The sequence below is a fragment of the Buteo buteo genome, chromosome 6 (genome assembly GCF_964188355.1).
Source record: "Buteo buteo chromosome 6, bButBut1.hap1.1, whole genome shotgun sequence".
Lineage (NCBI taxonomy): Eukaryota > Metazoa > Chordata > Aves > Accipitriformes > Accipitridae > Buteo > Buteo buteo.
The window spans coordinates 42,769,009-42,795,282 of NC_134176.1; the positions used below are offsets into that span (position 1 = coordinate 42,769,009).

At 40.7% G+C, this 26,274-nt stretch overlaps 1 protein-coding gene and 1 long non-coding RNA gene across 3 annotated transcripts; one reads left to right on the forward strand and one right to left on the reverse strand.

Annotated features, from left to right (window-relative positions):
• Positions 1 to 108: 108 nt before the first annotated feature.
• Positions 109 to 5,971, forward strand: OIP5 (Opa interacting protein 5). 2 transcript variants are annotated; one of them, XM_075030715.1, is made up of 5 exons: positions 109 to 388; positions 573 to 639; positions 1,549 to 1,671; positions 2,219 to 2,300; positions 3,733 to 5,971. In XM_075030715.1, the coding sequence occupies exons 1-5, from the start codon at positions 130 to 132 to the stop codon at positions 3,886 to 3,888; spliced, it is 687 nt and encodes a 228-aa protein (XP_074886816.1). In that variant the 5' UTR covers positions 109 to 129; the 3' UTR covers positions 3,889 to 5,971. The 2 variants fall into 2 exon arrangements, with proteins under 2 accessions (XP_074886816.1, XP_074886817.1); XM_075030716.1 differs by having other exon boundaries at positions 2,219 to 2,258.
• A 1,471-nt stretch (positions 5,972 to 7,442) lies between these two features.
• Positions 7,443 to 23,528, reverse strand: LOC142032260 (uncharacterized). The gene is made up of 4 exons (XR_012650791.1): positions 23,403 to 23,528; positions 18,211 to 18,247; positions 17,388 to 17,618; positions 7,443 to 16,536 (listed from the first exon to the last, which is right to left on the reverse strand). It is a non-coding gene; the product is annotated as an uncharacterized LOC142032260 (long non-coding RNA).
• Between the last annotated feature and the right edge of the window lie 2,746 nt (positions 23,529 to 26,274).

Genomic DNA, 26,274 nt, shown 5'->3' on the forward strand with positions numbered 1-26,274 from the left:
CAATGGCCTCGGGGGATGAGGGTCGACGCGCCCACCCGCTGCCCAATGGCAAGGCAGGTCTGCTGAAGCGCGCCCCAACCGTGAGGCGGGGGAAGGCGGGCGCCGCGCTCGAACGCGGGGCGGGAGAAGATGGCGCTGCGCTCGCGGCTGCGGGAGCTCTTCCAGGACGCGCAGCCCGGCGGCGGGCTCATCACTGTGGAGGAGCCGCCGTCCCCCGACGGCGCCTCATGGGTCTTGCGGTCGCCGCCGGCGTCGCCACCGCGGGGGCAGGGACCGCTGCCCAAGGACTGCGCCGTGTTCCAGTGCCGCGGTTGCTGGGCCGTGCTGGGGGACTCGCTGCACCTCTGCGCGGAGGAGGAGCAGCGGCTCGGCCTCCTCGTCTGCTTCAGTCAGTGCCCGCCCGGAGGCCTGGGGACCGGGGAAGGGTGTGCCTGGCCCCGTCCGCCGGGGCAGGGCTGGGCCGGGGACCGGGCCTGAGGGGGCGGCCGGGGTGAGGTCGGTGCGGGCTTTGGGGGGGACGAGGGGGGTCTGTGTGTGTGTTTCGGGTTCAGCGGGTCTCTCTTTCTCCTCAGAAGTCACAAACGACGTGGCCTGGGAGGATTCGCTGATGGTCGGCCTGGAGGGAGCCCTCCTGGGGTGGTGCGTAGCTCGCCTAGTTCTTCGCTTTTCCGCATCGGGCCCGCCGGGAACGGTGGGGGCGGTGAATTGCGGGGGCAAAGAGGGGCTTCTGCGACGCCGGGAGGGAGCCTGGAGACCCTCCGGGGTGTCTCAGGGGCTCGGTAAACCCCGAAGTGCTTCTAGTACCCGTGCCTCGTCATTTCGGGTGGAGAAACCTTTTGTAGGTAGGTAGCTTTCGGTTTTGTCAAAATCCAAAGTTTTGCCGCTCTCGCCTTTGTTGGTGGAGAGCAGCGTTTGAGCAGTGCGGTGAAAGACAGCCTAGCCTTTAGGTCTCTTCCTTCTGCTCCTTCCCTAAAAGGTCTGTTGCCTAAATAAAAACATCTCTGTCTTATGGGGTTTTGTTTAATACTGAAAACGAATAACTCCTGCTGCTCTATTCACAAGCCTACAATTAGCAACAGGTTTTGGTGACTCTGGCATTAGTCTGATGGGAAGGATGTAAATATCACCTGAGGACTTACAGAACCAGTAGTTTGTTTAAGTTATGTTTAAAGGCTATTTTACAAATGGTAAGGGCTGGGTACTCTATATAAGACTTGCCTCCCCCCGCCCCCCCCCCCCCCCCCTTAGCACGAGGCAATAATTTGTTTTATCAGGAAGAAATTTCACGTCTGTGACCCGGACAGGCATTGTTTTACCAGTTAAATCGTGTTTAAGTAGTATAGCCTAAACCACTCTGTGATAATAAGAGATGTATTTTCTTCCTTAATTGCAACTTCACTTACTACAGAGATTACTTATTGCACAACATGCCCAACTTCTTATGTTCATGCTCGACAGAACCAAAGATTTGATGTCCTCTGACAAGCATGTAGTATCCGTGTTTTCAGAAGCTTCTGTTTAATAGTATTTTTGTCTTTCTCCTTTTAGTGCTTACAATGCATTATCCTGTCGGTTATGTGGCTTGACTGTGGGCTTCATTCTTTATTCTGCCTCCAAGGACCTGGCGTATCTCCGAGGCTTATTCTGTTTCTTCAAGGACAGGATCTTCTGGTGAGTATACTGTAGTCTTACGGTCAATGATTTCATGGGAATTTGTAAGTTATTACAACAGGGTGTACAACTAATCTACAGTAATAAAAGCAGCTTTACTTTTGACTGAGCATGTTGGTGTGGGATTTTAATATCCTCTATGCTTAAATTGTTTGTGTTGGTGTGACTCCATTTGATTTGCCTTGCACTTCTTGAGTGTCTTCATGTAATGTCAAGGTTTAAATTTAGTTGTTTGCAATACTGAAATCTCCTTCAGTTCCAGATTCACTTAGCTAATGTAAGGTATCAAAGTAGTTCCATGATAGATTGAGAACTTGACTACAGAAACTGTAAATTAGTTATAGCTGGTGATGAGAGGATCTTATGATTTCAAAGTAAAATCATTGTTATGTTTTTAATATTTTCATACTGTATTGACTATTTCTGGCAACAACTTTTTATCTGCTTTAAAATCATCTTAAATAATCTGTCTAAACAATGAATGCAACTATGGGGTTTTTAACTGTTTTCCTTGGTTTTTTTTTTCCTTTCCCCTTTTGTTTTCCAGTTATCTCTTAAAAAACCAAATGATAATAGAAGCTTCTAAGGTGAATTTTCCTACTGTGACCTTAAAGAAACAACTGCAGGAAGTAAGGTTTCTACATTAAGTTGTATGGAAAATATTTTTAAAATGCTGATATTTTTGGATATTAGTCCAAAAATATTAATACAATCACTTTTTTTTTAAGTGCATAGGGTGGAGAAAATACTGACTTATAATATAATGACTGACTTAAACGCATGGGATGTGCAAAACATTTTCTAGAACCACTTATCTGCAAAACATATCCAGTTCTAGCTAATTTTCTGGCAAACGTGTGTTATCCTTTTATCTCTACACTTTGAAAAGAAAAAAACCCAAGAATCATTTAGGCAGACTTCACCTCAGTATTACTACTTGTGTTGTCCCTAGAATTGATAAGCCACTGTTGAAGAATTTAAAAAATAGCCATTTGTTAATTTGAAAGGGATTCTAGCACAGTTGTATTTATGCCTATGTAAGCTCAACACAGCATGGCGGTATTTACTTGTAGTTTCAGAGACAACAGTAGAACCTCCTTGTAGTTTCAGAGACAACAGTAGAACATCCTGGTTTTGGTGTTTTAAATTGGATGTTCTTTTCTGTAACTTCATTAGTTGTTAACTTAGTGAATTGTCTGTCCTGTAGCTCAAATAAAGTAACTGTGTGTAGGAGACAGCCAGTGTATCCAGTATTTATGTGCGTGCTTGTTCCTTACTTTTTCTTCTTTTTTTTGGTTTCTGTTCTAAGCATGGAAATGGGCCTGTGACTTTTTTTAAGTTTTGTCCTCTTTGAAGTCATCTTCTAGTGTCTTACCATAAGATCAGAGAGCTTTTATAGGTCAGGTGAGGTTAAAATGCAAAAATCTTATCCAGGCAAGACTTCTAAAGTTGAGACACATTTATCTGAAGTTAAAAAAAATGGTAGCACTTCATTGCAAACACAAATTATGTGACTGTGGAGAGTTTGCTTGTTGACTAGAACTAGTGCAAGAATCTGGTCTCTGCTTTTTGAGACATAATGTCAGCAGGATTTTATTCTTATGCTTTAGATGTGTTAACTTAAACCCCAAACTCTGGAAATGGCATTTTGGAGGGACTTTCCACGTGCATTCCTAAGCTAATGGTGAAACAGTCTGTCCAGATGTTGTCAAAGAAGGTCTCTGGCTGTGTAAAAACTTGTAACGAGTTAACTAGGAAAGATTGGATTGATCATAGTAAGGCTCCAGCAACTGTCTCCTTAAGTAGAGTATTTCCAGACATCTCTGAAAGGGGTTATGCTGGCACACATTCATCTATCTCCTCTTTGTAGCTCAGGCCTCTGATCTGGGTGCCAGTTTTGGCTGTACTAGACATGCAGCCTAGAGTTTAAAGACTGGTAAGTTTTCCATCTTGAAAGTCAGCTGCTCTTTAGCCACTGAAAGTGGGGTGCAGATCATTCAAAGATCCAGTGTCAGGACACTTTTCTCTAGTTTTAATACTCTTATTTCTCTTTTTTTCTAGGTGAAAGAAAAGCTTGTGAAGGCCCACATTCGCATAGAATTGCTGATGAAAAAGCTAGAGGAACTGGAACAAAAGAATAATGTGGCAGAAAGGCAGAGCTCTGCGTCAGGTGGAGACGGCCTACTGCCAAGATACGCAATAGTCAGAGTCAACTAATAATATGCCATCTTCAAAAACTAATGGAGTTCTTTCTGCATCTCTGCTGAATTTGTTCATTGTGATGAAACAATGATCCAGAACAGGTTTGAGTGTTGATCTGTTGCTTCTATCTGTGTATGGAAAGAACCAATGCTTAAGCGCATCCCTTCATTCCAAGGGGAACACCTGAAAATCTGACATACTGAAGTTATGCTTGGAAAAATGAATAGCTCACCCATGCAGCACATCGCTCTCTGAGATGGTATAACTATGACTTTGTTTCTCTTTAGTGACTTCAGGGGGAAAAACAGCCTTTGAAATACTAAAATCAGGTTTCTGGAACCGTACAAAACGTACTAACAAGATGATATTCAAGAGGAGCTATTATAAATTGAACATTCTTACAGAGATCTAAAGTTCTTGTCCTACCTTTTCATATGGATACAGTGTTAATGGCAGCTAGCTGTTGGTCAAGTGGCTCATTAGCTGCATCCGGTATGTGAAGCACTGCTAAATGATTACTACTTTTAGATTTGCTTGTGTGTGTGGCCTGCAAAAGGAGCAAGCTAGCATGTCATAGAAACTGCACAGTGTGCTTAGTGCATGCATGTGGACGGCACAATGCTGGCTGGAGCACAAGGTTTTGGATTTCGAATTTGGGCGCAACCCATGTGCCAGCCAAGTCCTCTGGAAGTGCAGCCCCATGGCTGCACAGGACTGGGTCAAGTTCTGGCAGCTCCGTGAAGCTTAGGCTGTGAGCAACTGCCTTTAACAGATTTGAGCCTTTCTTTCGGGGGCTGAAGCTGTGAAACCAAGGAGCAGTCTTCTGCTCAATTGTGGGAACACTGCTCTGCTTAAGTTGTGATGATCTGCTTGCTGCCTTCACTTGGCCAATCAAGATGTTTCATAAAAAATACCTAATGGGTACTTGTTGGCATTTCTGTTTTGTTTGGAAAGAAGCAGAACCCATTCATCTAGAAAGTAATTTGATGGAAAAGAAAGAATACTACTTACCCCTTGTTATTGGGATAGAATATCCCTAATTCTTAGTTTGAAGATTAAGGGTCCTTTACCTTTCCCTTTTGTTCCCTAAAGGGCTGATGTTTTAAAGTTTAGTAGTTGTTTGTAGTAGCCTGAAGAGGATTGTACTTACTTGATCAACTTAATTCCAGTGATGCAATTTGCCATTCCCTTACTTGCATATATGATTGGCAGATTGCACTCCCTGTTGCTGCTGATGCCAGTCTCCATGTATTTCATGGTTTTAATTGTTTTATTTGTAAAATAACTCTTGTAATGGGCTTGGAGCAGAACAGACAAAATTCACTGCAAGCCCCTTCAGAGGCTTTAGGTGGTTAGCTGGTACTTGTACTACTACTAATGTTCACTGTGCTGCTTTTTGGTTGAGAGTTCCGAGTTGTCTCAGTTAATTCTGATTAAGCAGTAACATAGAGTAGCAACAGCCATTCTGCAGGGAGAGGAGGGACTCTCTCTGTTAAATTCTAATACTGTATGCTATCTAAATTATTTTTATTGTTTTACAAATTTGACAGGTGGGAGTGCAGTAACTACCTGAAGTCAGCATTACACTCTTGTAAGATCTGCTTCATTGCCTGTAATAGTAAATGTTATCTTCTCTAAAATGAGCTCTGTCCTGAACCTGTAACTGTAAGGTTCTTCTTAACAGTTGTCACTATATGCATGTAAAGTTTGGATTTGCTGTATTTGATTAAAAACTTCTTTGTTCTTAATGCTGAAATACAGTTGTGTTTTGCAGTGACTTCTGCATTACGTTTAAGGGCCTGTTGGTCTTGAGCTGAGTCACAAGACCCCAGTTAATTTTGTGCAAGCATCTTCCGTCTCTGGTAAATGTTTTCCATTGTATAACTTCACTTTTGTGTTACTTTCTAAGTGACAGCCTTGTTGTTGCATCAGTCTAAGAAACATGACTGATATGAGACTATTCACTTTTGCCCTTTCATTCTGGTTTCTGCACAGGGACTGTTTCTTGCTATATAGTTTATATCTATACTGTGTATAACAGTGTAAATTGTCTTGCTTCATTTAGCTAAGTGTCTATGCCTAAAAGGAAAAGAAAGCTGTCAGTTACATTTTCTTTATATTATCTTTACAGTTGTAAAGAAGAAACTTTTAAAATAAAAACAAAGCTGAAATTCAGAAATATATGTTGTGCAGATAACCAGTAATATCATGTGAGTCACAAGCCCCCTTTTTTTCCTTAGATTATGTTTGCAGAAAAAAACCCCATCAGTTTATCTTGCTTGGGTCCCGGTTCATGATGAAGCATTAAATTAATGGCTCTTCATATTACATTATTTAGCATGGATTTAAACAAATATTGAGTATGTGCTAAACAACAGCTGGTAAATTTTTAAACTACATTTCTCTGATCTTGGAACTGAGAGGACCTCTGCTCTGTTGAGTCAAGCTGTGGTCCTTTGTGTCTGTTTGTCAAATGATGTGTTTTCTTGGCACTGACTATTGCCTGATGTACCTGCTGACACTCATAGCAGTACAGTGTTCTAAGTAAATTGTTTTAAGAAGCAAGCCACATAAAATAAATGCATTATCTTCAGTAATTTGAGATGAACATTTACTGAGATATCAACTTAAACCTATGGGTGCATTTTGATTAAATGATGCTTATAAACTTTTATTCCTGAAAGCTTCAGTGTTTGATCCCACAGGCTGTCCCAAATTCAAATTCCTCTTAATCTACAACTGATCAGTGAATATTTGTTTTTTTTCTTATTCTAGTGTAGAACATAATCTCCTCTAACTAGGCATCTTGAGAGATGTGTTCTAGCTTTAGTGCAGCCAGGGCCAGTCTTGTGTGAGAGGGATGGATTCTCTATTTAAATGAAGACCAACCACTTGGAAAGCAAGTCTCAAGGTCAGGCCTTCTTATGTTAGCTAACCAGCAGCTGTCTTCTCTGGAATCTAAAGACAAAAACAACTAGAAAATGAAACAATTAAGGTGTCTGAACAGGCTACTGAAGTAACAATCATACTGTGAATCTTCTGTAAGCTACCATAAGGGTTAGCAATCCATAACCAGTTTTGCAGTCCTTGTCAGGTGGTGTCATGCTGCTGTGTTACAGCCCTCCCCAAAACTGCTTTCAGCAGCAACTGCAAGGAAAGTTGTGCCTCGCTGCAGGTTGTGACATGCCAACCACAGAAGGAATTTTTCAGAAATGTAGTTGCCAAAACAGTACACAATCCACATATATGAAACAGTTTTCTCAGGGGCTTACTGCTTTTAGACAATCTATACAAGCAACAGAGCTTTCTGCTACCATCTAAAACAACCCTTGAAGCTTTTATCTGATAAATTGTCCATCTTGGTATGAGTGGAGTAACAATTTTTCTTTAGTTGCCTTCCAAGAAGTCAGAGGCTCTTGTGCCTGAAGTCTGCCAGAACAGCTGGACCCAGAGCAGATAGCCAGCAGCATGTGTTAGTTTAGCTCAAATTGTGAAGCTTTGACAAAGGTATGCCAAGTACAAACACCTCAGAAGTGGAGTGTATAGTTAGGTTGGTTAATTTGTCTTCTGAACAAATGACACATCCAGTTTTAGTGCATTCTCAGCCTGTGCTGCTTTATTGCTAAAAAAATTTGTATACAGGTGCAGAGTTTCCAAGTTCATTTTTAAACAATTCCTCTTTACAGTGTCAAAAGAATAAAATCTTATCTTGAAATCCTCAAAGATGCATAGATATAAAAGCAAGCTGCCTTTTGGAAAAACATCAGAATTTGCAGGGAGACATTCTTCCACTGTTACCATGTAAAAACATATGTGCAATGGGAGTACATAGTTCCTAGTGACACCAATAATTTCCTCCTCTAATCCATGTGAGCATGCCATCAGAAGTTCAGCATAAGAAGTATTTTCTAGCCTGTTTTTTAAGTACTAAGGTAATTTTTAATAATCTATAACTAATACTTCTCCTTTGCTGTTATATCATACTTTTCAAAAGGAGGATGTCTTCACTGACATCCTGAAGTAGCTTATTCCCCAGGTTTTATATTGAAGGCAATAAGCATTAACAAAGGATACAACTGCTTACTCATCACACAAAAGAAAATATATTTAACAGGGTTTAAACCCATGTGAAGTGTACTAAAGAATACCCACTAAGAATTAGGTGACCATGGTTAACCACTGGGCTAAACTTATTTTACAAGTTCCCTTTTTGCTTGAAGAAGTTGGCTCAAAGGATTTCATGTAGTCTAACTTCTGATACCATAAAATAGTTATCTTCTCCTATAATATCTCTATCTTCATTTGGCAATTCTTGTATATCTAGAAAGAGCATTCATGAGAAAAATGCAACCCCCATTCTAAACGCAAATCACGGTGCTTTACGGATGGTTGGCTATGAACTATGAACAGGAGTTAACTTGACACACAATTTCTTCTGCCAAGATGCTTCCTCTTTCTATTTAAGAAAGAGGACTGAGCCTCTGTACATGGAGAAGTGTTCTGCACAAGTTAAGCCCACCTACAAAATTAAGCTAAGCTCGAAGTATGGAATTCTGCAGTAACAAGCTAGTATTCTATGTGTTTGAATATAAGTTTAAACTTGGAAAAGTATTAGTGACGTAGGCTATGCCACATGTTCTATGTCATTTTCAAACTGCCAGCAGAAATTCACTGCATTATCCACTAAAAGACTTGGGAAAGATTACAGAGAACACACTAAAAGTTTACAGAAAGATGGCACCCAAATTCCCTTTTATTAAATAAGTAAAATAAAGAAAAAAGACCATTGCAACCTGTGTTGCAGAAGATAAAGACCTTCAGTGATCAAATCTCATTTTCTGTTTTTAAAAAATCTCTTTAAAGAACTTAAAAAATATACAAGATTACCAGTATTTTCAGGTTCATTCCTGCAGGTGCCATTATTGCTGGCTGGTACCAGTATGCTTCAGTACAGCTGCCTATGTGGCTAGAGAGTTACCTGAAAATACTGTCTATTAAAAAGCTATTCAACACCTGAAATATATGTACTGTGCTTATTAATTTCAGTCTTCTCCAAATAATTTCTCTCACCACACCCAAGCTTATTAGCTACTGTCTGGCAAATACTACACTCAATTTGAGTCTGTGGTTTCTGTTACTTGTTTTTTTGTGTTGTTTTGTGTTTGTTGGTTTTTTTTGTTTTTTTTTTTCCATCAGTTGCTCCCCCCTGCACCTTGTAAGAAACTCTGCACCCTTTTCCTTGCTACAGCTGCAGCAGGTGAGAAACCTCATCTCGCCCCTAAACATGCTTAGTTCATGCCCTGCTTTTTACATGCTCAGGGCACTAATATGAACCAGACAAGAGGTTATAAAGGCGAGTTCTGCTGATTCTGGTTCCTGATTTACAGTTTTGGTGCCATGCTTCTGTCCCTATCTATACATTCTGCCCCTTTCTCTACAGAGGCAGCACATTCTCTAAAAAAAACAAAATTTGAGAATCAAAGCAGGAAGTTCAAGCTATTGGTATATTAATTCCTATTGCTTCATTATGTATAAATGCATATCTCAATTTACTGGTAATAACTACGTTACACTAGACATTTTGAATCATGCATAATTAGAATACTAGCTCTAAGATTTGGTTTGTGGGCCTGTGCCGCTTTCCTTCAGTTTCTCCATGCCTAAGGCATTACAAACTAGCCACCTTTTATTTGACCTGCAAACACACTCGTTTGGAGGGGAAGCGGAGAGAAGCAGACAGGATTTACAAAGGACACACTAAACAGCAAGTTATAACAGTAAGTTACCTTTTATCTTTAACCTTAGATGCTGTAAAGCCTTAGGGAATCTGTCTATATTATAACCTGGTACATAGGTTCAGAGATAGAAACACGCTCTGCTTACATCATGAACACCAACACTTTTGCTAAAACTCTGGAGAAAGTGTAGAGGAGACTGAAAGGGAATAGGCATCAGAATCCATGGTTAGTGTTCTGCACTGTTAAACGAGACACCCTGGTTCAACTCCTGGCTTTTGTGTGCCAGTCAAAGCGCTATGGGGGCAAAATGCTGGATCATTCAGTGAAAGAAATCCAATGAAATCTAACCTGAACTGCCACTATGCAGCTGTGTACCTGAACAGCAAGCAGGATTATTATTTTTGGAGGAAGACCAGACAGTTTCTTAGGGATGCAGTAAGCAGTTATTTCTAAGATTGGTTATCCATCAAAAACTGTTCTTCTCTTCCATATTTTTCCCTTCTCTGCCCAAAAAACCACAGTGCCAGTTCCTAACAATGTAATCCTTCTATAAAGTGTCAGTGTTCTGAAGCTCAGTACAATTTCTTCTCACGTACTATCAAGGTGTCTTTGCAAGACTTTGTTTTTTGTCCTAAATTTGACAATTATCCTCAGTTGCAGAAGATGCAATTCCTGAAGGTGCAATCCCAACACAAGTACTGGCTAGACCTTCTGCAGCAGCACTACTGGGTATGGAAACAGCATATACTTGTATCATCTGGGTTTAGTACTGCTAAAGGAGGCATGTCAGTACTGGTCACTACACCTTTGATAGCCCACACTGAACATGATAGCATCTAACACTTCCACTTAGTTTTAGAAGCAGTGAAATCAAGGGGGTTGGAGCAAAAGTCATGCCATACTACAAGAGCTGAAAGGCAAAGGGATTCCTTTTGTTGCTGTGAATAGTAATTTGTAGTCTAGTAGCCCGTAGAACACAGATCATTATAAAAAGTCTGAACTGGGAAGAATATGCAGATAGCTACATCAGTCTTGATTTCCTCCCCCGCTTCTCTGAATGAATAAACCCTTGAAGCCACAAATTTCATACTTCTGAAGTATGAACATGACTGTGTTTTCATTATTATTTCATTATTATGTAGATGTACTTGCTGACCACAGACCAGAATAAATTTACAATTTCTCTAATGTAATCAGATAACAATCAAATTAAAGTCCCCTATGGCCAGCTTCCAATTTTATCAATAATTCAATAGCTGGAATTTAAGCTGATTACAACCTTCCAGATCAATTAGCTTTTCATACACATATTACATATTAGCCAACTATTAATTTAGGCATTCTCAAGCTTATCTTGGTTACTTTATACTGTAAAAATGCTCACAGCCCTCACAGTCCCATTATCAACTTATGAAGAGCCAAAGGGCTTCACCTCTGTAATTTTGAAATATTAAAAGCCACTGTTCAGCTGTAAGTTACAGTCCAAATTACTTCAGCTTTCTAGAAGAAATCCAGCCAGATAGATCTAAACCTCTGATGTAATAATTCTGTTCAGAATACATTATTATCTGTTGGGCCATATTGTCTCTATACATTACATATCTGCATTGAAAACAGTGTAAACTATGGACTTTTTAGAACTCCTGTGGCTCTTTTATGTAACCCTTTGACAGCAAATACTTTGCTGGGTGCAGAGGCTACAGCCGTAGATCAATAACCCTTTGCGTTACCAGAGGCTTCACAGTACTCACCTCTGCGAAACTTCAGGTATCAAGAGAAATTAATTATGGTCTGAAACAGAGTGTTTAGCAAGGCTAAAATTATTTTTTGCTGTAAAGTAACATTTTTAGAATTCTACAATTGTGCTTGGGATGTAGAAATGTTTTGAGTGTCAAGTGTTCTCTAATTTATTTTTTTTTAAAGACCATCTCAGATTGGTCTTTTTAAACAAAGAAAACAAAAAGTACTTCCCACAATAGAAGCTTCTAACTTCAGAATCAGGTTCTCTTCACAGTCCAGTATTTGGAAGGGTTTAGTTTCTTCTGAGAAATAAAGCAAGTGCTAGACTACAAAAAAAGAACAAAATATAGGGAAACTTCAGCTATCCTTTCAAAAAGAACTGTCTGCCCTTCCCCCAGCACTCATTGACAGTGCTTCAGACATGTGACAAAGCTAGTTTTGTTTTTTTTTTTTTTTAATCAGCTTCATTAACTAAGTATTCAAGTGCCAAATTCCCTCCAATGAGAGGAACATAAGAGGAATTCACCTATCTTCTCAGGAAGAGACTCTTCACGCAACTCCCTGCAGCACAGAGCTCCACAAACTTATTTGGTTATTACCCACTTACTCTACTGTACAGTCTTGCTAATGCAAGTTATTTACTATCACATGCAAAACAGTTATTGCTACTAAAGTTCTATTTTCTTATTAAATCATCTTATGGCTTTGTTTGCATCAGGGATTCTTCCCCCTACATACTGTGCTATTTTGCATTCCAGTTTCAGAGGTATTTTTCAATTGATTCTCCCAAGCACTAAACTACTTTATTCAATGGTACAGCTACTTCCATTTAGAATTTAACCTAACTCTCAGCGCAGGTCCCCCAGAGGTCTGCTGTAAATGGCGCACCTGTCCAATTCTCTTGGAAATGTATTAGATGCAGAGGGTTGTTGGTTTGGGTTTGGCTTTTTTTTCCCGTGTTACATACAATAACTCTGCACAGATTACTGGTTTTGCACCAAAGTACATGCTTCTTGACTAATTACTTTAGAGATATATCGTATCAAAATTACAAAACCAAGCTACCCATTCCCTCCCTCCCTCTAACAGCCATTTACAGGCAGGTCTCAGGAAAAAACAATGCAGTATCCTCTCTAAGTTGAAAGAGAATTTTGTTCTTGTAAAAGAGATAAATGGGTGAAGAGCAACACTGGCACCAAATAAAAGACTTTTTCCTAGGAAATCAGAGGATGCCATCCACAGAGCATTGCACATCTCAGGAATCATACCAGTCTCTTATTTGACCAGTCCAAGCTGTCCATTGAATGCTAAATCATTTGGACTTCCCCTGTTCTAAACTTTCCTTCTGAAAGAAGCAGAGGGAGAGACAGAAATTATTAAAATTGAGCTTAGAGCTGGAAAGCAATACTGGAAGTTACCTAAAATACAGGATATTGAATTCTCAACAATACAGGGGTGGGGAATCTCTGATCCACAGGCTAGAGATAGCCTGCTGCACAGATACAGTCTGCAATGTTGTTTTTCAACAGCCCTTGACCTTATTATATTCTCTCTTACTATTATTAACATTAAGATGTATGTAAATGCAGGATCCACCAAAGGTGTTAAAAGATTCAATAGGACTTCAGCCAAAACAGGTTCCCCATTCCTGCAATAATGGATAAGTCTTCTATGCACAATTGGCAGATAGCATTTTGCAACCATTAACTTGTTATATAAGGAGGATAATTTTTAACTAGTTATAAAAATTATATAGTCAGATCTGAAGAAAAAAATTGCTTAATTAACAGATTTTGTAAATGATCTTAACGTAGCAGAGATGTGTACAAAATGCACACAAACTCCTTAGCACATTCATACTTTTCTGAGTATATCACAGGATGGGTAATAATAAAATTGAAAATGCTGCACATGGAAGAAAACACCTTCAACAAAGACTAAATAGAAAAGAATCCCAGTGATGGAGATGAGAATTCTGAACACTTATGTACTCTAGCTTACTATTGCAGTTGGACAGATAAGACTAAAAACAAAAAGTCAGCTATGATTCTATGAAGCCCATTAAGTGAATGCATTCTATTTGTAAAGATAGCGTTGCCATTGTCAAAGGGAGGATACTGCATGTTTAGACCATGTTTGTGACATTTCTATTGTATCCTTTCTATTGTTAATTACATTATCATCACTGTTTATTAATAAATTTGTCACTCTGAAATTGTAAAAATACTACTAGGCTCATGCACTGATCCTAACATGGCACTACAGTTTGCTACAAAGCACTAATGCTTATGGAACTATACACATCTCAAAATGGAAGACATTGGTGATTTTGTTGTTTTCAAACAACTTGTAACATCATTTTGTCCACAAGTATTAAAATATATATATGTATATATATATGATCTATTGCACATGCCCCTTGTTTTTGTAATCTTTCACATGGGAAGATTTCCAACCAACATAGAGAAAAAGTGGAGCAAGAAAAAGTAAGTAGGCTGAGGCAGCATTTCCTAACACAGCAGTTTTATAAAGGTGCTGGCTGGAAAGGTACGGCAATGGGGGTCTTCTGGGCATGCACTATTGGAGTATCACTTCTGTGAAAGCCATAGATCTTTAGCCCTGCTAAAAATGTTATATTCTAAAAATTAAACTTGAAACTTAATGTTGTTACATTGTCATGGATAGGAGTCAGGAAAACTCAGCAATTCTATTTTTTTGTTACAATGCAGGGTTACAAAATGTTGAGGGTTTTTCCTATGGAAAAAGAAATCAAAGAGCTTAAAGTATCTACTCTCCAGTCAAACAATTTCTTAGTTTTTGTACACGTCCACACAAAAAACCCCCACCTTCCTCTCTCCCAAATATTTTATCATCAAGCTATGCAAGAAACAACTGCTAGCTCTAACGTCAGAAGGCTAAGTATGGGCAGAGGGAAGAAAAGGAAATTCCCAGATCTAAAATCAGATGTTTCTTATACCAGACACCTCCCAACCACTTATAATCCTATGATATTGACAGTATTTTCCATCACTTAGGGATGGATCCTGCTTCTACAGACATCTACGTTAAATCCCATTGGTTTCAACATAAGGAGGCCCTAAAAGGAAGTGTGCTTTACTAGCTGCCTCCAATGCCAGAAAATTCAGACCATATTCAGCAAAGAAATCCTATGTTCTTAAAACTGGTGGTTGCCTCATCAAGATCAATGTAACTCTTATCACACAGCTCATCACAATGTTACACACAACTTTAGTGCACCTCTCTACTCATTACAGTTGGCATTATTTTGATACGGAGTGTCTTGCCCACCATTCCTCAGTTTACGTGTCTGAAATGGGTAAAGCTGTCATTAAATCTTATTGTTACAATGCAAGTCTAAACACAGACTTAACTCAACTCTACTCTGAAGATTAGGATCAACATCAACACTTGTCCTTACTCTGCTATGGAACTTGGTCCCATAAAATGTCCCCACATTTTAAATACCAGAATGCTGCGCTTGCAATCTATCGTTAAGATTTCAGGATTTCAATTGTTGGCTTTTTCAGCCATTTTCAGGCTGTCTGGCTCTCTCCAGCAGTTTTCTAAAACGAAAAAATTAAAAAACAAGAAATCTAAACCACCCCCCTCCCAACCATGCTATTATCTACCAAAACCTATTAACAGAACCTATATACCTTTATTTGATCCAGATTTGAAAATATTATTTTAAGCTAGTAAGTCACATTTTCTAAATCACAAGCTTGGAATAAGGTGCACTAAGAAGAGCTCCAGATTGGAAGTGGAATAGAATATATATCCCAGTTCTGGGTTTTTTTAGGCCAAGAAATCTTACTTGCCATATACAATACCATAGCAGGGAGCATGTGAACAATATACACTCCCATCTCAGAATGACAGAAAACATCCTATATAATCCATACAATCACAAATGATGGAGACAAAGAATCTTATGTAAACGTAAGAACAACAGATTGCGCCTTAGTTTGGGAAGGAATAAGAGGAACTAGAAAAAGGCCCATCCTAAGTATTTCTGCTGTCTCTCAACTCATCCCTCTTATGTGGCTAACAGTCCATTCTCTTGGGCCTATTTCTACCTAGATGATGGACACATACAGATCATCTCAGTTCTCAGTCACAGAAGAATCAAAAAGCTGATTCCATCAGCACTATGAAAAGCTGAAGCTGTGCCAAGGAAGCTAAGGGGATAAACTGCAACTTTATACCTCTGGTCTCTTCCACCCCACCAGAAGTTAATTTCTGTAATAAAGAAAGAAGTTCTGCCCCAACTCTTCTACCATAGAATGTTTTTGTTCCTTTTGCTGCTAAAGATTCATAAAAAGCCATAGGGAGGGAATGATTTAACATAAACCTAAGCATTATCCTGTTACCCCAGAGGTCTTTAAAGCTTCATTTTTCTTTGCTAAAAATGAAATGGTGCAGAGTTATTTCTCCTTCTGGTGAAAGCTCTTCATACCCAGCACTTACATAGGTTTACACATGCAAATATACATTTTGATCACAGACTGGGACGATGCATTTACACACTATAGACAAGGTGATTCTGCATTTGTTCCTGTGCATTAGCTGCTTTTGTGAGTTGACATCAAGACATCTATCTACAAAGTCAAGCCTGGGTCCTGAACTAGAAAATACCTGTATGGGATGTCCCCAATCGTTTGGTAAGTTTCTTCCTCATATCAGAGCAGAAAACATGTTCTGGTTTTCCTGACGCAACTTCTCACACATGTCAAAACAGTCTGACATACCAATGCATGCAGACACTTTATCTGCTAGGAATTCCAATATGACACAGTGAAGTACTTAACCTTCCTAAAATGAAGAAGGAGGTATCAGTGAAGAACACCAGCTTCCACTTGCATCTGATTACAAAGTATTTCTCATTTTAAAACAGAATGCAGAAAGCTGGATGAAGAGCTGGCACAGAAGACATTTCTTCAGGGAAACAAATGCTGATTTCTGTTACTCTGCTTTCGAGCCTTGATAAAATAGTGGGGTACTTCTGTGGGAGAAGTCGTCTGGTGGATCAAATGTTGGGTAAAATGGTTGAAAGAGGAACTGGAGAGATCTTTGTTCATTCAGCTTGCTAGAAGAGGAACATACACATCTCACAGCCTATGAGTAAGCAACAGGATCACCACCTTCTTGAATGTCAGGAGAAGATCTGGAATTCCAAAATAAAAAAACCAGAGAGGTAGTTTAGGAATCAGAATAAAATACATTCAACATTAAAATGTCCACTGGTTCATTACTTTAAAAGTCTGACTCCAATGGACAAAACTAGCTGGCTTCATGAACTGCAATAATCCCTTGCTCTGTAACATTTTATATCTAACTGTTGATGTCCATAAGCTGGCTAAGGAAATACTACAGAAATGCTGAACTATATGCTTACTCAGAAGCAATGTATCAAAATATATACCAGTGTTAATTAGCTATGGGGCTTTTTAACTGTGGCTCCAACATATAGCATGGCAACGCTGAGGTAGCACCAGAAGGCACACTGCACACAGAGAGAGTGTATTCTGCTATAGCCAGTCACAATTCAAAGAGAGACCATAAACTATCACCTAATTAACTATGAAACTGTCAGTGCTGTAGAGGAAAAAAGCACTTATGACAGCTGTAAGATCACACAGATTAGGTACTTACTCTTACTCATTTCTCCCCACTTATCCACAGTGTAGACATACTTCAATAACTTATCTTGTCAGTGATCTCCTGGCCTTTCATCAGTGACAGTCACCTGGCACCGCCTAGTCACAGTAGCTGTTAAGACATGATTCTTCTGCTTTAAGTTTGATGCCAGCCTGCACTGGAAGGTAACATGAGTGCGCTCCTGCATAGCTAGTGCCAGAAACATTTATTATCATTCTCCTGTACTACAACAGAGATGTGAAAGAGAATTTTTTTTCTTTGGTGTCTCTTTCTCACATACAAGAACATGAGGATACACTGTATTTTCTAACCCCTTCCTCTCTTTTCTGTCTGTATTTCTCATCTCATTCTAATTACCTTAACCCTTTAGTTGATCAAGTTCAGAAATAATCTTCCAGTGACAATTTTCAACTCCTATGTTAGAAGTAGCGAGGAGATCATGAAAATGGAAATACAGCACTCGTCACCATCACTTTCTCTCTGAGGCACTCAAGTATTTCAGCTGATCATGAGCTTGACCATCCATGCTCACACTGTTGGGAAAATCTTATTCTTGTTATGAAGACGGGGAAAAACAGACCTGGAGAGCTGCAACAAAACATGCCAAAGGTTTGTGGCAAAACAGAGAACAGAATATAACACTCTGTTGACTACCAGAATATCTTTATTTCATTCACTGGGGTGGGGGTGGGGGTGGAAATCAAAACTCCAGAAGTTGATTGTCATCCTTAGGAATTTTGAATGTACTTTTTTGTATTTGATAAATGAATTTGGTTATGTTACAGTTCTTCCAATCCTACTGTTTAACAAATACAACTTTTAAGATAACTACTCCAAGTTAGTACAATCACACAATTAGTGCCTCTTCGCAGAGCAAAATGACGTCATGGGACAGGAATTTTATAACTTTAAAAGCATTCATTCCTGCTAGAATATATTGTTAAACCAAAGTTTCTTTCAAGCAAAGCCCAAGCTGAAAGCTGACACTGTGGCAACATTCCAGTTCTCTGAAAGTATCCTACAAAAAATTAGAATCTCAATGACTGATTTCTTTGGACAGAAAAAAAACAGAAAAAGAAAAGAAAAAAAAAAGAGAGAAGAAAAAGCCTAATCAACCAACAAACTTGACAAGTTTAGTACCTGATATCTAGTACCTAAATAACCTTATGGCTTTACTCACTGTTATTTTTGATCAATCCACATTCCCCTCAGTGAGCCTAGAGAGAAAGAGATGAACAAAAGAAATTAAATTTGCATCTAGGAAGCTATTCAGATCATACATGATTATCTGCACAAGACACAAAAGATCAGCTGTACCTTACAGGGACTAGTTAACACTTTTAGACATTCTACATAAAACAGGCTAATGTTACTTTTTCAAATGATCACACCTACCCCCTTTCCTTTACTTTACGGGAAAGGATGATCAAGCAAATTGGGCGCAAGTTTCCATACCCAGGACAGGCAAACTTTAACTAAGAACAGGCTGGGGAAGAGAAGCATACACCCAAAACATGCCTGAAAGGCTTTTGTTCAGAAACCATTCTGCTTCCTGGAGTAAAATCATGTGTGATTCACTCCACAGAATGTAGTTTACACAGTACTGAATTCCCTTTTCCCCTGGAATTTGTTGGTTTCTACTTTGCTGAGAACAGCCTATAGCCCATGCTCGACGGACTACACCTGGAGCATTAAGTATACACCACTACCCAAATGACTTTTTAATTGTGCATATTTTGAAGACAAACAACCTTGTTATGGTAAGCTATCATCAACAGACACACGTTTCAGTTTCATAGGAACTGAGACAGACACAATTTCAGTCTCCAGTAAGGCAAGAAACTCTTTCCTGTTAATAACAAAACACTGTAGCAAGGAAGTATAATGCCTGTTCTCAAGGACGCTGAGCTGACAACCTGACTGGAAGAACAATGGACTGCTATAAGCAGAACTATCTCATCACACAGAACTTAAATTATTAAAAACTCCCAGTATCCTCAACAAAGTATTACTAGCTTCCACCCTCCTGCACAACACGGCATTTCTTCAAGCACTAGGGACCTGCACCTTCAGAAAATCCACAGTTTTCAAATAATCCCTAACCCTACATTTCAGGATAATTATTCCATTCTCATGTTGTCAGTTCTGACCCTTCCTACATCAAGAACCTGCCAAGCACTATGTGACTTTGAGAGATCAACGAACCAACAGCAAATGATTCACAAAACAATTCATTTGATAAGGAAGTTATCGGGTACTCTTTCAAACTTACTTGTCATAATAGAAACAATTCCCAATGCCAATCTTTGGAAAGTTGGATTTTCTTTCACTTATTCACTTATTCTAAACTATTCACTAATTCTTATTATAAAAAAGAAGCAGGTGACACTTAAAGCAACTCATACAAAGGGATGGTTCATCCAATACGGAAATTCAGCTGTCATTAACCAATTTTTTAAAATTTTATTTTAACAAGTTTGCTGACTTTGGATGCCCCAGTTTTTAGCCACTCTGCTTGATACATTTTCTATCTGACTTTCATAGATTATGTGGGAGCAGAGTTCACACTAGTACCAACAGAACTTGCAAATGCAACTGGATATGAATCAAGGCTATTGAAAATTAGCAGGCACTGAAACTGGTGGTGACAATATCAAATCTACAGTTAAAATCTAGTGAAAATTATGAAGAAAAGAAAAAAAAGACTATTTTTCTTGTTTCATACCTTACTTACTGAACATACAATCAATTGATTTGGAACAAGAAATATTTGTGAAAACTCAACATTATATGTATTAATATTTTTCTGTTAAAAATTCAGAAAATATTATTTTTATTACGTTTTGACCTATTGCCCATTCATATTTTTTTTGCTCTACTGTAACTAAAGGTTAGTTTCCATGAACTTTAAATCTCACATTCAGAGAGACAACTTCTTGGATACAGCCAACTTCAGGAATTTCAAAGCCAAAAACAGATGAAGAACTATATAATACATAAATTTACCAGCAAAATTGCATATTTGTCTTTTCACATAGATCAACATGCCCTATTACGAATGGGGGGGGGGGGGAAGAGAAGTCAGTGTTCTGACATAATCAGCACACTGGAATTGGAAACTATACTAAAATGAATAGCATACAGCTATGCTACCAAGTTTCACCCCACCCCTCACACTCTGTTTTGACCCTTAGTTTTAATTACATTGGTCAGCAACAGGTCAGATCCAACAGATCTAGTTTTCTGAAATATTACCTTTCTCTCTCTCACACGCACACAGAAATACTCCAGGAGATAAGCAGAATTAACAGGGACATAGAATATGATTCCTCTTCTCTTCACCGGCTGACAAGTATGTGACAAAGGAAAGGTCTACAAACAGGTTTATGTAGAAAGACCAAGACAGGAAAACTTGAAAGTTAAATGTGGTGGTGATGTGTGAAGATACAGAAAGCAAAATTAGCCCTACAGTCCACTAAGGTCTTTCTGATGTCTTAAAAAGTGTCAAATTTAACCTGGAAACCTGATAATGACAAAAGCTTAAATCATAAATGCAAAATACAATAGAAGTAGCTTACAGTCTTGCAAAAAAATCAGCTGCCTTCGTGCTTCTTTCACTTTCTAGGTAACTTTTAAAAAGGCATCTAAACCCAGTCTATGAGGCAATGTAGAGAACTGTAATAGAAAGGCTAAGACTGGTGTGACTGGAGAAAGAAAGGGAGTGCCTAAGTGTTGAGGCACCAAAAAGAATGTAGAGCAGGAACAGGGTTCTCAAAAGGGCTTGTGTTAACGGCATCAAGACCCCAGCACATCCCCCTGCAATTTCAGAAGACACCCAGACCTGGAGACAAAGAACACTGATAATCCACAGAGTGGGACAGTGCAGAGACACAGACCACTGTCACCTCCAAAAGGGTACACAAAGGCATATCTGAAATCTAGAACGGTTGCCAACCTAGGAAGAGGCCAGAAGACATAAGGACCTGCCAAGCTGATGTCCATTGTCTGCTACAGGGGCTCCTGAACTTAATATCTGGACACAAGCAACATAGCACCAGACTGCTGGACACACAGCTTAAATACCCCTGCTATGGTGCTTGGCTGCTGGACAGACATCTCAGGCACTACACACTTTCTGCCACTTAGATTGCAAGCCTGAGTGAGCGTTTTGTTTCACTTCGTATTTTAAATAAAATCACCTTCCTCTCCTATGAGGTTTCCAATGGATATTTGCTACATTGATGGTACAACATTATAACAGTACTTCCTACAGCAGCAGAGAAAATAGGGAATACTGTTTTACAGCTGAGCTTTCTATTCCTTGAATACTGTTCAGGCAAAGAAACAGCCCTTCCTCCACATCCCATTTCAGAGAAATCCTCTTTTTTTTTTTTTTTTTTTTTTTTTTTTTATCCTCCAAAGACTGTGCGGGCCCTCGCATCTTGCATTCACATAACCTCTGGCATGTCAGGACTGGTTTCAAACATTCTTCCTTTTCCAGTTTTTAAGAATGAATGTGGGAGGTGTTCAAGAGATACTTCAGACTCTTCACAGACTTGGTCAGAATTTTTAGCCTTAGTTGGCCCACAATTTTTGACACCTCTGAATGACAGGTCAGCATTGTAAGATGCTTAGCCTTTTTGTGCAAATCTTCACACTACAGACTCACAGCACTGTGGGTAAGATTGTACAGCAGTGCATATAGTTAATTTGACATATACCAGGGTAACAGAAAATTCTGATTTTGGGGTGTTTTTTTTTTTATAAGACACTACTTCTCACAGCTCTTGCACGTTCAAAGCAAGAATATTAATCCAAATGAATTTACTTACTGCTAAAATAGTGTACAACTTCACATGAAAGAAAGTTGTTTGCTTATTATTCTTGTAATGATAATATAAAGCAGAATTATCTTTATATGTAATATGCCAAAGGCAAATCCCCTGGCATATTTTAACAATTCATACATAGACATGTATAAGCAGCATGCTGTGCCTTAATGTTATGTTGCTCATAAGCTGCTATTACTGTTACTACATGAATAATATAGCACATGAAACTGCTAAAATGTTCCTCAGGAAATTTTTCTCATAAGCAGCTACTGCTTTCAGAACGTGTAAGGTAACATGCCTCACCTCCACAAGATCTAAAGCTGTGCTTCTCATTTAACCACTTCAATTTTTTACTTTTACCTGACAAGCACGTTGAAAATGCAGTCATTTAGAATTCTATAACAAACTCAAGATTTAATTATCAAATACAGAACACAAGGAATCTCACGCTAGCAACAGTAATCCTTTTGCTTTCAACTAAGAAGTCCCCCCTGCTTTCTTTTTTTTTTTTTTAATTTAAACAAAGCACCATTCTGTAGTACAAAATACCTCCAATAATTTTGAAAAATTCAGGGCGTACCTGACCTGCATGTTACGAAGGCAGAAAGGAGAGGTAGTGTTTTTAGTAACAGCTTCACCTTTCATCATGTGTAAAGTCCTTTTCACCTTATTATCAACAATCACACGAAGTCATAAGGCTACAATCGCTTCCACTATAATCTCTCCACTCTCCATGAACTTATTTTGTGCTGTAGATTACTCAGACGTTCTGGTTTTGTCAAACGACTTGGAAGCCATCCCCTTTGTGCACTCCTGTGTCAGTATGACATAAAGACACCAGAAGAGGATGCAACTACTCTAGCAGATTAGCAACATCCATCTAGCACGCAGATTCCAGGAATAACAACGATAACAGAAGCGTAACTATAACCAGCGCTATGCCTGTAGCCGGAGACGAAAGGGCTAATTTCGGAGGATACATTTCGGTTTCTCCTCTCCACGTACGCCGTCAGCTGCAGCTGTTCACCGAGAGCGCGTTCTCGGCAGTCCCCGACTCGGCTGTCGGCTATCGCTGTGCAGGAAACGGGCTCTCCCTCCCGGCCATCGGCTGCAGCCCGGCACCGCCGCCCGCCCGCTCCCAGCTCCGAAGTTACTCGGACTTTTCAGGGCGGCGGGCGGGTCGAACCGACCCGGTTCCCACCCCCGTCACCCGCGCCCCGGCAGATGTCCCCGGCGGGCGCCGGCCGTCACCACACAGACACCCCCTCCACCCCACACCCACTCGAGGCCACCCCAGAGCGGAGGCCGCGCCGCCGGGCGAGACGGGCAGCCGCGCTCACCGATCCGGCCCGGGGCCGCGGGCGGAGCGCGCCTCAGGAAGCGGCGGGCGCGAACATGCCCGGGCCCAGCCCAATCACGGAGCAGGACGGGGAGGCGGGTGCGCGGGCGCCCGGGCCTAGCCCAATCAGGGCACGGGGCACCAGGCACCGGGGCTGGGTGCGGTCCCGCGCCGGAGGCCGTCGTTCCCCGCCGCACTCACCTGAGCGCGGCCGAGGCCGCGGGGCCGCGGCCGGCCCCGGCCTCTCCGCCTCTTCCTCTCACTCCGCCATCTTCCCCTCCTTACCTCGGCCACCCGGCGGGGGGCTCGCAGCGCCCGCGACGCCGGGCCCGCCCACTCGGCCGCAAGCCTATTGGGTGCCGCTCCGATGCATCAGCCGTCCGGTTTCGGCGGTGATTGGCCAGCAAGCGCCGTCCATCACCGAGGCTGGCCTCCCGCCTCCGAGCCTTTCCTTTCTGATTGGTCCCGGGGAAGGCACAGGCCTGGAAAAGGATTGGCTCAAGCCGCGCCAGCAGGGCTGGCCTGGGGCGAATCCTCCGGTGACCTCCACAAGAATTTAAAGGAGCCGCTTCGCGAAGTGGGGAGGGGGGGGGGGGCGGCGGGAATGCGTGCCCCGCACCACCGGGGAGCGGGCGCCCGCGGGGCGAGGTACCCCCGCCCGGCCCTGGCAGTCCGTCCGTCCGTCCCAGGAGGGAAGGGGTCGGAGTGGGCCGCGGGGCACCCGTTCCGGCACCCGCTTCCAGCTACGGGGCTGGCGGCAGCGCGCCCCGACCCCGCCGTGCAGGCCGGCACCCGCGGCGCGGGGAGCGCGTCCAGGTCCGTGTGGCCCCTCACGGGGGCTCCGGGTCGTGTGTCGTGTCCCCCCCCCCCCGTCGCTCGTACCTCACAGGCACGGCCCGCTCGGCCGGGGATTCCTCTGAGGAGCCCCAGGGCGTGACCGCCGCTCCCCCGTCCTCCATTTCACCGCGCAGCGACGGGTCCCCCCCCCGCCGGCGGCTGCGTGAGATCCCGGGTGAACCCGCACGGGCCGCGGTTACTCGCGTATTGCTCTGACTGCCTGCCTTTATTCATTCTGCCAGTTTTTGTGTCATCTGCAAAAATTATTATTTTTTTTAGCAGCGGTAACGTTACACTTCAAGCTGACGGGTGAATGTATGGAACAGTGTGAAGAGGAGTACTTACCCATTCAGAAAACTCTTGAGAAACACCCCCATTTAAGCGTGATTCATCACAGACAACTACTACGAGCCATTTCAGTTGAAACCTTAATCCATTTCATGCACCCTTTTCTACTACGTAGTGTTTTAATGCTTAAATGAAACACCTCTGCCAACTTAAACCTTATATCCACACGCTATTTACAAACAAAGTTGTAGTTTCAAAGAGCTGAAAGCAGACTTTGAAAGTAATTTTCCATTGTAAAGTTATGGAAACTAACATTATTTTTACTCCTACTCTTCATGAGTCAAAGACTGTATATCCAGATCAGTTTGCTTTGCCCAGACTTGATGCCAAACTAATGGGCCTACAGCTATTGAAGTCAACTCACTTGCCACCTTTCAGTATTGATTAGCTATCAAACCTATTTCTGCAGTCTTCATAGCACTCTCACAGTTAATGAAAACTAATTGTAACCATAGATTTCTGCAGCCAACCATCCAGAGATTGTCAGCATAACAAACCTGAGTCTGCAGATCTCAAAACAGACTTTACTTCCTATTTGCCAGTAGACTGGAAAATGGTTCATCTGTATTTAAATACCTATCCCTTATACTGCCTGCTTTTTCAAAAGACAGAGATGAAATATTAAGTAGCTCTGCCTTTGAGCTGATAATCTTTCCCTCTTCCAGACTTTAACCTTCACAGATGACCTTTGTTCTCAAGATGACTTAAGATAATTTCTACAGGTAATCAGGTATGCTAAAAATATTACTTTTGTGGAAATCTGCTTATATCTGTACAGCTTAGTTTTGAGCAATTTTAAATTTAACAGAAACTTAAGATCTCAGCTCTATAAAACTCCTTCTCTGTCTAAACCTTTCTAAGTTACTTGTTAAATATGTAGATTTCAGAACACTGAATAAGATACACAGTGGCTTCCATGTGATTTATACAGCTAACAGCAAAGTTAGATTGTGATAGTTGTGGTGTTTTTTTGTTTATTGCAGGAAGGTTAGTTGGTCTTTGTTGGGGAGGGGGGGTTTGCTATGCACCTATTAGAGTATCTGTGTTCACCTTAAAGCACATTAGCAAAAATACCTGATGTCTAAGGTGGGGGCTTATAAGGACAGACATCACAAACTAGCATTGGTACTATATACCCTTTGATTAGAAGAATGCTACACCACCACAGGGGGGAACAAACAAAACAAAAAAGCCTAGTATGGAACCACAGAGAGGTATAAAGCTCATGTTGCTATGTGATCCATAGTGCAGTATTATGAGTGCATGTCCTTTTCTAGAGCTCATGTTTTGCACTAGTGTCCTCCACTCTACCAGCAGAATAAAGAATTGTTAATACTCTGAAAACAAGCTCAGTTATAAGAAATTGATCTGTAAGGTCTGCTAGCACCATTCTACTAGTATTTAACTTCTCCAGCCATTAAAGGATAGTCAATTAACATACAGGAATAGTTTTGGGGTTTTGGTTTTCTTTATACAGTGGAAGGTTTATTTATGGATTGATAAATATAATATCCAGTCTCACTGGGACAATAAGGCACAACTGTAGGTTACAACTATAGAGCCAGAAGAGAGCAACACCTACTTTTAAGCAAATCACAAAGCCTACAAACACTTTTTTTACTTTCCAATCTGTTAACATTGTTACATTCCTATTTTACATTACATGGTCATAAAACTATAATGTTTCTTTCTCATACAGAATAGGGGTTTTTAATTTACATTTTTTTCTGGAATTGTGCTGCACTCTGCAAAACAATGAAGTGCAGCATTTCACTTTGCAATTCCTTAATTTAAGACAAATCAAAAATCCTTCAGAGATTTGCATGTTATTCTTTAACACAAGCAATGATTAAAGGAACTGAGAAAAAAGGAAATACAAATTTGAGAG